At 47.2% G+C, this 14,340-nt stretch overlaps 1 protein-coding gene across 1 annotated transcript; it reads left to right on the top strand.

Moving 5' to 3' along the window:
• Window positions 1–1,805: 1,805 nt before the first annotated feature.
• TMEM207 (transmembrane protein 207) lies at window positions 1,806–8,439 on the top strand. The gene is made up of 5 exons (XM_060275212.1): window positions 1,806–1,987; window positions 4,259–4,296; window positions 6,555–6,599; window positions 7,075–7,217; window positions 8,048–8,439. Exons 1-5 carry the CDS (start codon window positions 1,895–1,897, stop codon window positions 8,263–8,265), a joined length of 537 nt encoding a protein of 178 aa, XP_060131195.1. The 5' UTR covers window positions 1,806–1,894; the 3' UTR covers window positions 8,266–8,439.
• The last annotated feature ends 5,901 nt before the right edge of the window (window positions 8,440–14,340 follow it).

Here is a 14,340-nt window from a genome sequence, read left to right as displayed (position 1 = left end):
GGGTCCAGGGCTCTGCAGAGTCCTGAAGGCTCAGCTCCAGGCTGGGAGAAGGGAAGCAGGGGTGGAGCTAGCTTCAGCAGGGGCTGGAAAGGAGGGAGAAGTAGAACGGCACCTCAGGAGCCTGTTTTGGGACCACGGAGGACCCATAGAGCAAGGAGGAGGGGCGTTTGGATGCCCAGTCTTAAAAGGGGGGTCAGAGCCCAGGAGACGCCATTGTGGGCTTCTGCCCCATGCAGAGCAGACATGATTTGAGACATCTCACCACTGTATATAGCATGCACAATAAAACTCTGAAAATCCAGAGGATGTGTGGAGTGCTTACTCGGGAGTAGCCAACACACATCTGTGACACATACTTATACTTTTCCAATTATTATTTCCCTTAATTTTTTTCTAATTTTCTGCTAGTTGCAAGCATTTCCTTAAAATGCCAACTTGCTTACAGTATTTTTGCACATTAACAATAAAGGATTCCCACTCTTTTTTAAACTTCTCTGAGCTTTTCCATTAATTTTGCCATTTCTGCATAGTCCATTAGCTTGATCTGCCATTCTTCTTTCGTCTGTGTCTTCTCTTCTTTCCATCTCTGGGCTAACAATATTCGGGTGGCTGTTGTAGCATACACAAATATTTTCTTCTGTTCTTTAGGAAGTTCAGTTCCTATCAATCCTAGTAAGAAAGCTTCTGGTTTTTAACAAAAGTTATTTTAAACATTTTCCTCAACTCATTAGAGATCAGTGACTGACTTCTCTAAGATAATAATAATATTATAATAATTTATTATTTGTACCCCGCCCATCCGGCTGGGTTTCCCCAGCCACTCTGGGCAGCTTCCAACAAAGATTAAAATACATTAAAATGTCACACATTAAAAAGATCCAGGGCAAAGTGGAAAATTCCCCCCAGGTGTCAATTCCACCTTTGAAATCCCTTTGAAATAGGATGCACCTGCCTTGGGGGTGTCTTCCAACCTTACAATTCTGTGACTCTAAGGTCCCAAGTCTCTCTTTCCATTGGACTGCAATATATTTGGGTGACATGAGGGGGCGATAGGAAGATTCACTCTGTGAGCTTTGACTTCCCGGTGTTGTGGCTGGGGGGCGATGAAGGAGCCCCAAGCGCCAAACCCTCCCCTTTTTGAGTGGCTGGGATCCAGGCCAAGAAGAGAGAGCAGCAAAGGTTCCACTCCTGCTCTCAGCTCTGATCCAGCCACGAGTATTTCTGAGCTGCTCTTTGGCACCTCGGTCAATCATTGCCCCAAGGGTGCAATTGAGCTCAATGTTTAACTTTAAATGAAGGGAATGGTCATTCCCAGCAACACTATTTGTGTTAATTTTGCAAGGAACAGAGTAATGATGGCTTTGCAACACAAGGGCTTGTGTTTCGGGGGGGGGGGCAGATCTAGTAGAATCACACGAGGAGGGGGGAAGAGGAGGGAGAATTTAAGGAACTGAATAACATTTCATTAGAGGTGAAATAAATTGTGGGGAGGGGGGTGGCTGGCTTGCAAGAATATTTTTGCAGCTTGAATTTCTTGCAAAAAATTCTGAATGCTTATTTGCCTGATTGACATTTCCCAAGCACATAGATGCTGTTAGATCCAGGGATTTGGAGGTATAATAAAAAGGTTGTTTCCAATTTGCAAATGCCTGACCTTCACCAGGGCCCACAAGGTAAGCTCCTCGGGTGGGATGCCCTTTGTAGGCAAGGGGGTGTGAAGGCAGCAATAACTCCCACGTCACATGGGCAATCTATTGCTCGATGCACTTGCACCACATCCCATAATTAACCCCCCACCCCCGGCTGCACAAGGAGCTGGGAAGCATTCCGGATCAAACTCAGGAGAACCTCAGGTTAAGAACTGAGATCTGAGAAGCTTTCACGAAGGTTGACCATGAGGAATCTTCCATTTGGGCTGGACTTCCTTCTGGTCTTGCAAACCGGAGAGATCTGCTTGGCACTCGCCCAGGGAATCTTGTATGTCGAGGTGAGCATTGCCCTTATATCATAACCCCATTATACAGATCTATGGTGCAACCGCATTTGGAATACTGTGTACAGTCCTGGACAACTCACCTCAAAAATGGATATTGCAGAGTTGGGAAAGGTTCAAAAAAGGGCCGCTAAAAGGGGTTGGAGCGACACCCTGTTGAAAAAAGGCTGCAGCATTCGGGACTTTTTAGTTTAGATAAAAGTCGAGTGAGAAATGACACGATCAAAGTTCATAAAATCATACATGGCTCGGGAAAAGTGGATGGAGAAGTTTTTCTCCCCCTATTGTAACTCTAGAAAACATAGGCATCCTACGAAGCTGAGTTTTGGAAGATTCAGGACTGATGAAACAAAGTCTGTATTTGTGCAGCGCAGTTAACCTGTGGAACTCATTCCCACAGGAGGCAGGGATGGCCACCCACTTTGATAGCTTTCAAAGAGGATCAGACAAATTCACGGAGGAGAGGAGGGGCTGGCTACTAGCCCATTGTTCGAACCCTTCTTGCAGGTTTCGATCTGTTTGGCCGCAGGACTCTTCATAATGTTCTTGTGTCGTATAAATATACCGAGTATACAGAACCTTTTCGGAGCTTGAGCTTGGAGAATCTTGGCGGGAGCCATTGCCATGTACGACCCCCTGAGAAGAACAAAGAAGGAGTCCATGGGAGGCAGACTGAAACATTCTGGTTTTCTCTCCCTGCACTAAATTTGAGCTCCATTTTATCTTAAGAATATTTTGAAAGCTGCTTTGAGAACCGCTTGAGGGTGCAGCGGTAGGAGCGCTCCAAAGGAACACTTTGGGATTTATTATTACTCGCTGAATTCAATTATCCAATAATTTGCTATTTATTATTCTAAATAATAATTTTGGCTAGGCTGCTGTTACGGACATGCATCACTGCCAGAGGCTCCTATGCGTGGGGAAAACTTCATTCAGGGAAATATAAATGTGAACTTTTTGCAAGCCAAAAAATAAATAAATCACACTTGGGATTCCCAAACCCACCCACCCACCCATTCATTTCAACTCTAGTGGAAAAACTCCTTTGTTTCTCTGCGTTCTTTCCAGCCACCCTCCCTCAGCCTCCTTGTTCTACGTAGCATTATTACTTGGGCTTTATTTTATTTTATTTTATTTTGCCCGAAGCACCACTGCCGACTGAGAAGCCAGACCTTCATTAACTTTGTCTCTCACAAATTTAACACAAAGGTTGTTGCTCAGAATGGGTGATATGATAACTCTCCTTGGGCAAGCGAGATCTGCTAATGAGGTATAAAGTAAGAGCTCTGGCGGAGATGGGACAGCAATAAATTCTCCTTGAACATTCTTCTGGGCTACTCCATTAGTTCAGTTCCGTATGTGTTATTTATACTTTCCCACGTAATTTATACGGCTGAGGAGAGAGCACAGTATATTTCCTTTTGATAGGACATGAATAAGATTGCGGCAAATTCAATTGAGGAAATATATTTTTGAGGAGTGGGTCCCGAGGGCTTTGTGCCCTTGAGAACTGTTCTTTGGAGAAGACATATCCTTTCATAGAACCAATGAATTGGAGAGTCGCAAACGTCCAAACGTGAAGGTCCAAGCCCCTGCAATGCAGGAATCTTTCGCCCAGTGTTGGCTTCAAACCCACGACCCTGAGATTAAGAGTCTCATGCTCTACCAACTGAGCTATAAGGGGGGGGGGGACCAGGATTCTGGTTTTTACTGGGGTCACCGTTGTGGTGGGTGCCCTTGAGGTCTTCTGATGCCTGTGAAGCCACAGGAGGCAGCGCTGGCCACCAAGATGGATGCTTTAAAAGAGGAAAAGGTAACAGCAGCAGCACCAACCACCACCACCAAAACACCCGGATTTAGATGCTGTCTAAGTTTTCTTCTAGACTCTTGTGATTTAGGATTTGCCATCCTGCTTTAAGCAAAACCTGTGACCCATAGGGCTTAATTAAACCTCCTATTTTAAAGAGATTCAAGGCTTACAAGCTTTTTGTGCACAGGCTATCGAAGGCTCCTAGCCAGGATGGCTCTGCTTTGCCTTCACAGCTGGAGGCAGCGATGCTTCTGAAGACCGGCGGCTGCTGGAGACACCAGGAGGGGAGAGTGGCTCTTGCCCTTGAATCCCGACTGTGGGTTTCACAGCTAGGCGTTTTGCGGTTAAGTAATCCTTGTTGCCATCTAAAGACAGTTAAAGCCCCAAGTTTGAAAGCCTGGAGTCTAAGCTCACCTAACCGCACCTCAGTTTCTCATGTTCTCTGTGTGTTTCAGGCATCGGGTTCAGAAGCAGAGTGTGAATCTGCTGACAGGTAAGCCAGTTCCAGTTTGCGTTACTTTTTCTTTTCTGGGAACATTAGTTTGGGTGGGGAGGAGGGACGGTGCAAAGTTGCAGGGCTGGGCTGGTGTTGCCAAGCCTTTACCAAAGGTGTCATGGGCTTTGAAGACACTCGAACTCAGGACGCAAGGGAGAAACGTGCTAAGAGGAGGAAGGCACGCTTGGCAAATCCACACCGTGATCAACTCCTGCCTGGAAACCAATGTCCCCACTGTGGAAGGACGTGTGGATCCAGAATTGGCCTCCACAGTCACTTATGGACCCATTGTTTAAATCATGTTTATGGAAGACAATCTTACTCAGCTACGAGGGATCGCCAAAGAAGAAGAAGAAGGTGCATGAATTGGGTCCAAGCACCAGCTGTGCATTTGCAGCAGAGGAATCGGCCTTACACCAAGGGAGACTAGTGGCCCATCTAAGCTCAGTATTGCCAACCCTGGCTGGCAGTGGCTCTCCAGAGTTTCAAGATCTCTCTCATTCAAAGCACAGAGCTATGGCTCTTTCTCAACTGGAAGCTACTAGTGTGGTGCAGTGGTTAGAATATTGAACAAGGCCTGGGAGAGACCAGGATTCAAATCCCCACTCGGCTCACTGAGTGTGACCTTGGACCAATCAGAGTCTTCTCTCGGCCAATCCTGCCTCACAGGGCTGTTGTGAAGATTTAATTGTTGGTTCAAGGAAAACATAAACATAGAAAGGAGAATTCCCTTGTGCCAAATTCCAGTTTTGTGGCAAATACTCTTTGGTGGGAGAACCCCAGCAGAGAGTTAAAAATCACAAATAAGCAGCAAAATAAAGTGTGAAAATATAGGCTGTTAGACCTTTAATATATTCCCTTCCAAGAGACTTCCAAAATTTCCCTCTTTTCCCAGCATAGGAAAATATCAGTCATTTGGTAAGTTAAAAATTGATTTACTTACAAACTCCCCAAAGGTCAGATTCATGTGCCTTTCCATATATCGTTCAGAAAAGTTTCACAGGCAGTAACACTTAGCTTAGTTACAAAGTTGTGAAAGTTCCTAGATTATTGGTAGAGGAACTCAAGAGCTGCTTGTGAGCAACTAAACCTCTTTACACAGAGGTAGGCTGGAGTGTGAACAAATACCCATTTCCTGCCAAGGTAAAGGGGAAGTGGCCTCGCTAAACTGGGCAGTACAGCTTACTCTATGGCAGTGGTTTTCAACCAGTGTGTCATGGCACCTTGGGGTGCCTTGAATGATGGTCAGGGATGCCATGGGCAACCCTGTCCTCTGCCCCTCTTTCCTTCCCTTCCTATTGTGTCTCTGCCTCCCAAATGTTTGTGTGTCTGTTTGTTTCAGCAGCCCTGACTGTAAGCTCTGCAGGTGAAGGGTGCCTTTGGGGCTGGCCAGGGGGTGCTTCCCAGGCCCCTGTGGGGCAGTGTGAGGAGGCACTTCTCTTTAGGATGGGAGGTGGGGAGCAGAGAGACTGGGGGGGGGCAGGAGTACTTCGTTGGACTGGTCATGTTGTGCGGATGCCTGAATTTGTCTTCTAAAGCAACTATTCTATCACGAACTTAAAAATGGAAAGCGTAATGCTGGTGGTCAACGAAAGAGGTTCAAAGACTGTCTCAAGGCAAATCTTTAAAAATGTAGTATAAACACTGACAACTGGGAAACACTGGCCTGCAAGCGCTCCAGTTGGAGAACAGCCTTCACCAAAGGTGTCATGGGCTTTGAAGACACTCGAACTCAGGACACAAGGGAGAAACGTGCTAAGAGGAAGGCATGCTTGGCAAACCCTCACCAGGATCAACTCCCACCCGGAAACTCATGTCCCCACTGTGGAAGGAGGTGTGGATCCAGAATTGGCCTCCACAGTCACTTATGGACTCATTGTTAAAACCGTGTTCATGGAAGACTATCTTACTTGGCTATGAATGATCGCCAGAGAAGGGGAAGACTCAGAGTAGAGAATGCTGGCCTAGTAGAAAAAATATGGTACATCCTCTGTTCTCAGAACGGCTCTTGTAAAAAAATACTGGCTTTGATGTCAGTGGAACAGGGAAGGGTGAGGTGCTGTTGAACACAGTGCCGATTTTAGCCCATGTACTGATTTTTCTGCAAATTGATGAACTGTGAACTTTCAGGATCACCCGTGTCAGAGGCTGGTGGGTACAGTAACAAGTTTTCGGAGGGGGTGGGTTTTGTCCCTGCTGAGAGAAAAACCAAATACCTCCCTTCACCGTATTGATATTATTCTTTTTGTTTTCAGGTGTGATGTTTATGAAGAGCAGAGTCTGATTGCCTGGTATATCTGGTGCGTGTTTAATATCTGTTGGGGGAAAGCATTAATGAAGGATACACTCCAAGGACAGATAGATAGATTTATGATTTTTAAAATTGTATACTGTTGTGTCTTAAAAACATACCCAAGTGGTTTACACAGAACCATCCGATAAAGAAACATTAAAATGTGTGTGTGTGTGTGTGTGTGTGTGTGTGTGTGTGTATAAACACAGACACCAATTAACCATTGTGGAAGGATGACTTCTTAATTGCCTGCATAGGCCTGGTGGAATAGAGAAGTTTTCAGCAGGAGTTTAAAAGCTGGCACAGAAGGCACCTGCTGAATCTCTAGTGGCAGAGAGTTCCACAGGACTGGGCTGTTTCCACACATTAAAACATTAAAAGTCGGAGTCTCATTTTTTGGGTAACTTGATTGGAATGGCTGAACTCCTGGAGGAGAGTCCACGTTTTCTGAGCTCAGCCTTGTGGATTTCTCTCTCCTTCAGGTTCTCCGTCTCCCTTTTCTTGGCTGCGATCCTCCTGTGCATTGCTGCCTGCTGCCTGCAGCACTGGCTGAAACGACGGAGGCTCTTCTCCTCTCAGCAGACAGTCGCCGTGTTTGCCCTCAGCGACGCCGATTCAGGACACAGTGAGTTTCGCGTCTGGATGTGGAGAGAGGATCCGCTTCTCATCTGGGCTCATTCAGAAGTCTGGATGAAAATCCCTAAGCGAGGATATTATGGCATCAGACATTTCGATAGAAAGAAGGAGGTTTTTTACGTAGCCTATGCATCAAACAGCAAGAATGCTGTTAGCCAGAGGGTGGAAAGGAGATCAAATTCCAACTCAAGAGGAGGGGCAGCTTAAATTGTTTGAGTATTTAGAATTAGCGAACGTGACAGAGAAGGTCGGGGACCCGTCGATCCAAAAGCTTAAGAAAGAATGGGACATCTATAGACTATATTTAAAAGAACATTCTCCCCACCTTTAATATGCTTTGATTAACTCTTGTTATAATATAAGTCAAAAAGAATCATAGAATCATAGAGTTGGAAGAGACCACAAGGGCCATCCAGTCCAACCCCCTGCCAAGCAGGAAACACCATCAAAGCATTCTTGACATATGGCTGTCAAGCCTCTGCTTAAAGACCTCCAAAGAAGGAGACTCCACCACACTTCTTGGCAGCAAATTCCACGGTTGAATTTACAAACAACATTTAATATTGGTTAAGTTTATTGAAAAATAGATGCAGCTAATAAGGAAATAAAGGACCCACATGGAGGGGGTCGGAAGTCACCAGGCGGAGAAGAAAGTTCCTGCACTGCAGTGGACTGGTTTGGATGACCTTTGGGGGTCCCTTCCAACTCTACCACTCTTTGGTTTTATGTTTCACCGAGTGCTTTCTCACATTATCATGGACTCTCTCTCTCTCTCTCTCTCTCTCTCTCTCTCTCTCTCTCCTCTCTTTTTTTCCCTAGAGAGTGACGGTAGGCTGAGGACTGTGCCCCCAATCCACCCTCACCCCCAGTGGAGCTCCTCCGATTTCATCTTTGATACAGTGGCGAGGAATGAGCCACCTCCGTCCTACGAGGAGATTGTGAAGCCAGGGACCACCCAGAGGTGCTGCTCAGCTTCCAGGCTGAGGGGTGACATGACCGCAGACCCACTTTCATGGGGAGAGGACTCAGAGTCCTAGCTAGAGGGCTGGGCTGGGACATAGGCAGCCCTTCCCTTGGTTAGGAAGCTCATGGGGCCACCATGGCCAGGCCACTCTGCCTCAGCTTTACCTACCTCACAGGGTTGTTGTGAGGCTGAAACGTTGCTTCAAGCTATGTGGAAAGGGGAAAGTGTGCGCAATGAATAAAGAAATGCTACTTCAGTCAATTGAGTGAAGGACTGGATAGAGGATAACGCCAACGTCGCGGGTTCGATCCCCGTGTGGGACAGCTGCGTATTCCTGCATTGTAAGGGGTTGGACTGGATGATCCTCAGGGTTCCTTCCAACTCTACAATTCTAGGATTCTATGACTCAAGTTGAGCATTGCCTTTGCTGCAGGTCTTTCCTGTGTGCATTCATAGAATCATAGAGTTGGAAGAGACCACGAGGGCCATCCAGTCCAACCCCCTGCCAAGCAGGAAACACCACCAAAGCATTCTTGACATATGGCTGTCAAGCCTCTGCTTAAAGACCTCCAAAGAAGGAGACTCCACCACACTCCTTGGCAGCAAATTCCACTGCCAAACAGCTCTTACTGCCAGGAAGTTCTTCCTAATGTTTCGGTGGAACCTTCTTTCTTGTAGTTTGAATCCATTGCTCCGTGTCCGTGTCATTAAGTAAGGCATCCCCATCAAAACACGGCTGGATCAGAATGCAAGGGTCTGCTAGCTGGGTTGGGTTGAACGATTGGTTTTTATTTAATTTTTGGGGGGTGGGAAGGGGACTGTCGATCCAAACTGGTGAAGAATTTGCTTAAGAACATAAGAAAAGCCTGTCACAACAGCAGTGGCGGAGCTAGCTGCTCTGGCACCTGGAGCGGTGTGCACTGGGGGCGGGGCTAGCCGTCCATGGGGTGGGGCTAGCTGCCTGTGGGGGCAGGGCTACCCCTCGGGGGCGGGTGAGCATCCTGGGGGTGTGCCGCCCATGCCAAGCGTCCTGGGGGGGGTTATCCCAGGGGGTGCACTGCCTGTGCTGAGCGTCCCGGGGGGGTGTGCGCCACCCGTGGCGAGCGTCTTGGGGGGCAGGGTTGCGATGTCACCCCCTCATGGATGACACCCAGGGCGGGCTGCACCCACCGCACCCACCTTGCTCCGCCAATGGCCCATCTACTCCAGCCTCCTTTCCTTTCCGTGGTCAACCTGATGCCTCAATGGGAAACCCGCAAGCAGGATTCGAGCACTTTGCGATTCCCAGCAACCGGTACTGAGAAGCATTGCTGCCCCGAACTGTGGAAGCAGAGCATACTCATCTTGGCTAGTAGCTTCTGATAGCCCTCACTCACCACCATGAATTTGTCCCGTCCTCTTCATGCTTAAAGTCTACCGAGTGTCAGAAGTTTTACAAAACATGTATGTGTCCAACAATCCCAGAGCTTGCTTTTTCAGATGCAAGTCTTTCATTTGGGGTTTTTAAAACTCAGATTCCTGCATTACAGGGGGTTGGACTAGATGGCCCTTGGGTGTCCCTTCCATGTCTACAATTCTGTGATTCTGTGAAATGGTCATCCACTGTCTGTATAAGGCAGGCATCCCCAAACTTCGGCCCTCCAGATGTTCTGGACAACAATTCCCATCCTCCCTGACCACTGGTCCTGTTAGCTAGGGATCATGGGAGTTGTAGGCCAAAACATCTGGAGGGCTGCAGTTTGGGGATGCCTGGTATAAGGTGTGTCTAGGATGTGGCATCCAAGATGGCTCGAGCCCCAGGGCTTTGCTTAGAAACAAAAATTATGCCCACATTGTGCTATGATGGAGGTTCAAGTTCGGTTTGACTCTCAACCCTCCCCAGCCTTGTTCTAGGAGAGAAGTTCTGGTGAAAGGCAGAGCCAGTGCTCAGCTTTCTTGGCAAGGAAGGCATCCCCACCCCCCAAGCTGGACATTCAGGTACGTAGCTTAAAACCTTCAAGCCAGAAGCTGAAAGCCTCTTTGCAGGGAGCTAAAAGCTCCTGTTGTGCTGAGGCACTCAAAACAGCCTGAGCTTGCCAAACGCCTTCCACCATTCACTTGTCAGGGGAGCCCCTGAGGTCCACACAGCCTCCTTGAACCCCCTGATACCCCCGCCAAGCTTCTGGCACCCTCACCTTGTGAACTATTCCTGGCTTTGGAGAAAAGGTTTGGGAGGGAGAGCCAATCTACAGAGCAGGCAGACCTGCTGGGACGAACTAAAGGCATCTCTCCAAGGCCTGTAGCTGCACCTCCAGAGGACTGCCAAGCCATCAGGATGTGCAAAGCCAGAATTTCTGGTGCCTGGAGCAGGTGAACACTGCTGGTTTTGGGCCAGGTTGCATAATGGAAGGTGCTTCATTTCGGAAATGGCTCTGGTGGATTCTGGCCGCGTTGGTTGGCTTCCTCCACAGCCTGAGCCGATGTAGAAGAAGCTGGGGCTCTCGCAGGCTGGTTGCGCTCACTTTTAGGACAAGGTCAGCCATAAGGTTGTGCTCCCTGCTTCCTGGGCAGTGCAGGCACCCAGGCGATGCTTTGCAACTCTATGTGGTCCTTTCCCTTTGTTTGCAAGCTGCAATCAGGGGCTTTTTTGCAGAGATCGTGTCTGCAATTGGGCTAGGACACTGGAGACCCCCGGGAAAAAATGCCCCCTTGCTTACAAAAAAAAAAAAAAAACATACACAGATGATTCGCAGTCTTTAACATCACATGTAGTTAGAATCTACAAATCCAGTGAAAATGGGTTGGGTGAAGTTTCATTTCAAGGACTGTGGTTGGATTAATAGATGCTTCATGAGTTCTAGTGTTATGAGAGAGGGAGAAAAAGTTTTCCATATCCTCTTTCCACTTGGAAACAGCGGCTGGGGAGGCCCAGTCAGATGAGCAGGGTATAAGTAATAAATTATGATTATTATTATTATACTATTATTATTGGCACACACCGTTTGGTCTGTGTCTGGTAATGAGTTGCTGAAAAATGCCTGAGCTATTGGGAATTTGGTGTGAGCCAACACAGTCAGATTGGCAGGGTAATAATAATAATAATAATAATAATAATAATTGAACACCACAAGGGAGTTTTTGCCCTCCTTTGCACACATGGTAAGGCCATGGAGCGATTCTCCTATGAAGCTTTCAGAGTGTGGGACTTCTTCGTTTAGAGACTAAGAGACTACATAATAGATATTTATGGAATAGGGCATGGCACATACCCTATATATGAAAAATATACTGCATTCTGGCTGTTCGGTCTCTAGCCCATGACCTCCTGCTACTCCAGCACCTTGCTGTCAACATTAACAGTCAACTGTTTGGTTCCTCCTTAACTGGTTCTTACCCGTCTTGCGTACGGGACACTGGCCTCACTAATAACAGGAGTTGCAGAATTTCCACCTCTCTCCTCCGAGCAAACATTAGCGCAATACCATCGCTGTAGACATGGATTGTGGCCTTGGCCTTTAGGCCTGCAAGACCATGGAAGCTGCAGAGCGATCTGCCACTTTCTCTTTCTGGAACTGGCCAGTGGCCCCCACGCAGCTGGGAAAATGTGCAGTGGCGTTGTGAAAGGGGAGGAGGGAGGAGAATCTCTTCTGGAGCCCGACAATCACTCATCCTTAATGAACCTCTTGGAGACATGATTTCCTAAGTTATGAGCTATGATGGGAGATGGGCCAGATTCCTCTCCCCCTCTCTCTCTTTAGCGTTATCAATTTCCAAAGGCTCAGTCCCTGATTGAATATCCCAGACGAAGGCTTGCCAAGCTGAATAGAAAAACAGTGGCTTGTAACTTCCTTTTCAAGCGTTGCCTTGGATATGAAGCAGCCTATCGCCAGAGTGATGCTCTGAAGGACACAAATCTCACCATGCAAAGATTTGTCTTGGGTGAGGAGAGCATAAATAAGGCTTAATCTGAGTCTAAACGACAAACGAAATCACAATGCATAGTGGCTACAGATTCTCATGGAATTCCTGCTCGAGCGAAAGTGCTTGCTGAGAGACCTTCAGCCAAGCCTGAGTCCTCAGCTGACCTCCCCTACAGGGCTGTTGTGAGTTTAAGCAGAGCACACACAAAGCCATCATTTGGTGGAGGCAGCAAGGATTGAAAAAGCCTCGTTGACTCACATTTTTTGTACCTACCTTTGGAGGGGTAGACTTTTCTGCCTGTTTCAGCCACACTTAGATATATGAAGAGCCCCGATGGATGAGGCCAATGGCTCATCTAGTCCAGCATCCTGTTCTCACAGTGACCAACTGGATGCCCCTGGCAAACCAGAGTGCAGAGCATGAGCGCAGGATCCCTCTCCTCACCTTTCAGAAGCATTGCTGCCTCCAACTATGGAAGCCGAGCTGAGCCATTGTGATTAGTAGCCATCAATAGCCCCACCCCCTCTCCATGAATTGATCCAATCTCTTTCAAAGCCACCCACATTGGTGGCCATCACTATCTCCTGTGGGAGGGAGTTCCACAGTTTATCAATGTGCTGCATGAAGAAGCCCTTTCAACCTTCAGCTTCATTGGACATCCACGACTTCTTCTTCTTTTATAATTTTTTATTGGGTTTTACATTTTTATCACAATCACATCATAACTGGTAATAACAAATTAAATCCCCCACTTTCCCCTACCCCCCGACTTCCCTCAACTTCCTCTTCTTTTCTTTTTTAAATACATTTTTACTTATCCTGCTTGCTGTGCTATGCTTCGATATTGTATTCTTTAAGTTAAATGTTGTTATTTTCTTATCATTTTAAGCTCACCTTTATAGCTTCTATATTTATTTTGTTAGTCGTGTTTACTCAAAACCTACTAGTGAGTCCATTTCTTTACATTCATTCCGTAAATACAAGATAAATGGTTCCCAGTCTTTTTTGAAATCTTTGTGTAGATTTTTGAAATCTCCAATAGAGAGGACGTCCACGACTTCTAGTGTTATGAGAGAGGGAGAGAAAAAAAATCTCTGTTTTCTGCATGCCACACACATTTCCATAAACTTCTATCACATCACTGCCTCTGTGCCTTTTCTCTAAACTAAGAAGTCGACCAATGCTGCAAACTTTCTTCGTAGGGCAGTCGCTCCATCACCTTAGCCTATGTGCAAAGGAGGGCAGCCAAGATGATCTGGGGTCTAGGAACCAAGCCTTATGAAGAACGGTGCGGGAACTGGGAATATTTAGCCTGGAGGTGACCTCACAGCTGATGGTAAGAGCCACTCAACACAGGAATGGACTCCTTTGGAAGGTGCTGGACTCTCCTTCCTTGGAGTATTTTCAGGCATTCTTTAGATGTGAGTCCTGCAATGAACGGGGGTTGGACTAGATGACCCTTGGTGTCCCTTCCAACTCTACAATTCTACGATTGTGCTCCACAATGTGCTCCAGCCAGCCACAACCTCGTAGGGAGTACATGCGAGGAAAGCAGGTTGCATTTGAATTTACTTTATATGCTTTGACTAGCAGAGGTCAGCAAACTTTTTCAGCAGGGGGCCGGTCCACTGTCCTTCAGACCTTGTGGGGGGCCGGACTATATATTTTTTTTGGGGGGGGGAGTGAACAAATTTTTATGCTCCACAAATAACCCAGAGATGCATTTTAAATAAAAGGACACATTCTACTTATGTAAAAACACGCTGATTCCTAGACCATCCGCAGGCTGGATTTAGAAGGCGATTGGGCCGGATCCGGCCCCCGGGCCTTAGTTTGCCTACCCATGGACTAGGCAGTCGGCTGTTGTTGTTGTTTAGTCATTTAGTCATGTCTGCCTCTTCGTGACCCCATGGACCAGAGCACGCCAGGCACTCCTGTCTTCCACTGCCTCCCGCAGTTTGGTCGAACTCATGTTCGTGGTTTCAAGAACAACCGGCTACCCTCTTCTAATAACAAATTTGATGCATACCGCATAGCAACAGGTTGGGGGCAGCTGGAATCCTGCCGCCTCTTTCTGCCAGCACCATTTCATCAGTTGGACGAACTAATACGTTTTGCCAAAAATGGCTTTTGAGGATTTCCGTTCCCCGATTTTCATGCTGCATCTCTATTGCGTCAAAGGAATTTTCTATGGGCAGAGACGAGGAGTCAGAGCTTCGGATACTTTCTCTGCGGGGGGGAAGTGCTC

Source organism: Zootoca vivipara, chromosome 5 (genome assembly GCF_963506605.1).
Source record: "Zootoca vivipara chromosome 5, rZooViv1.1, whole genome shotgun sequence".
Classification (NCBI taxonomy): domain Eukaryota; kingdom Metazoa; phylum Chordata; class Lepidosauria; order Squamata; family Lacertidae; genus Zootoca; species Zootoca vivipara.
The sequence above is the reverse complement of the archived record's forward strand: the minus strand, read 5'-3'. Positions and strand labels throughout refer to the sequence as shown.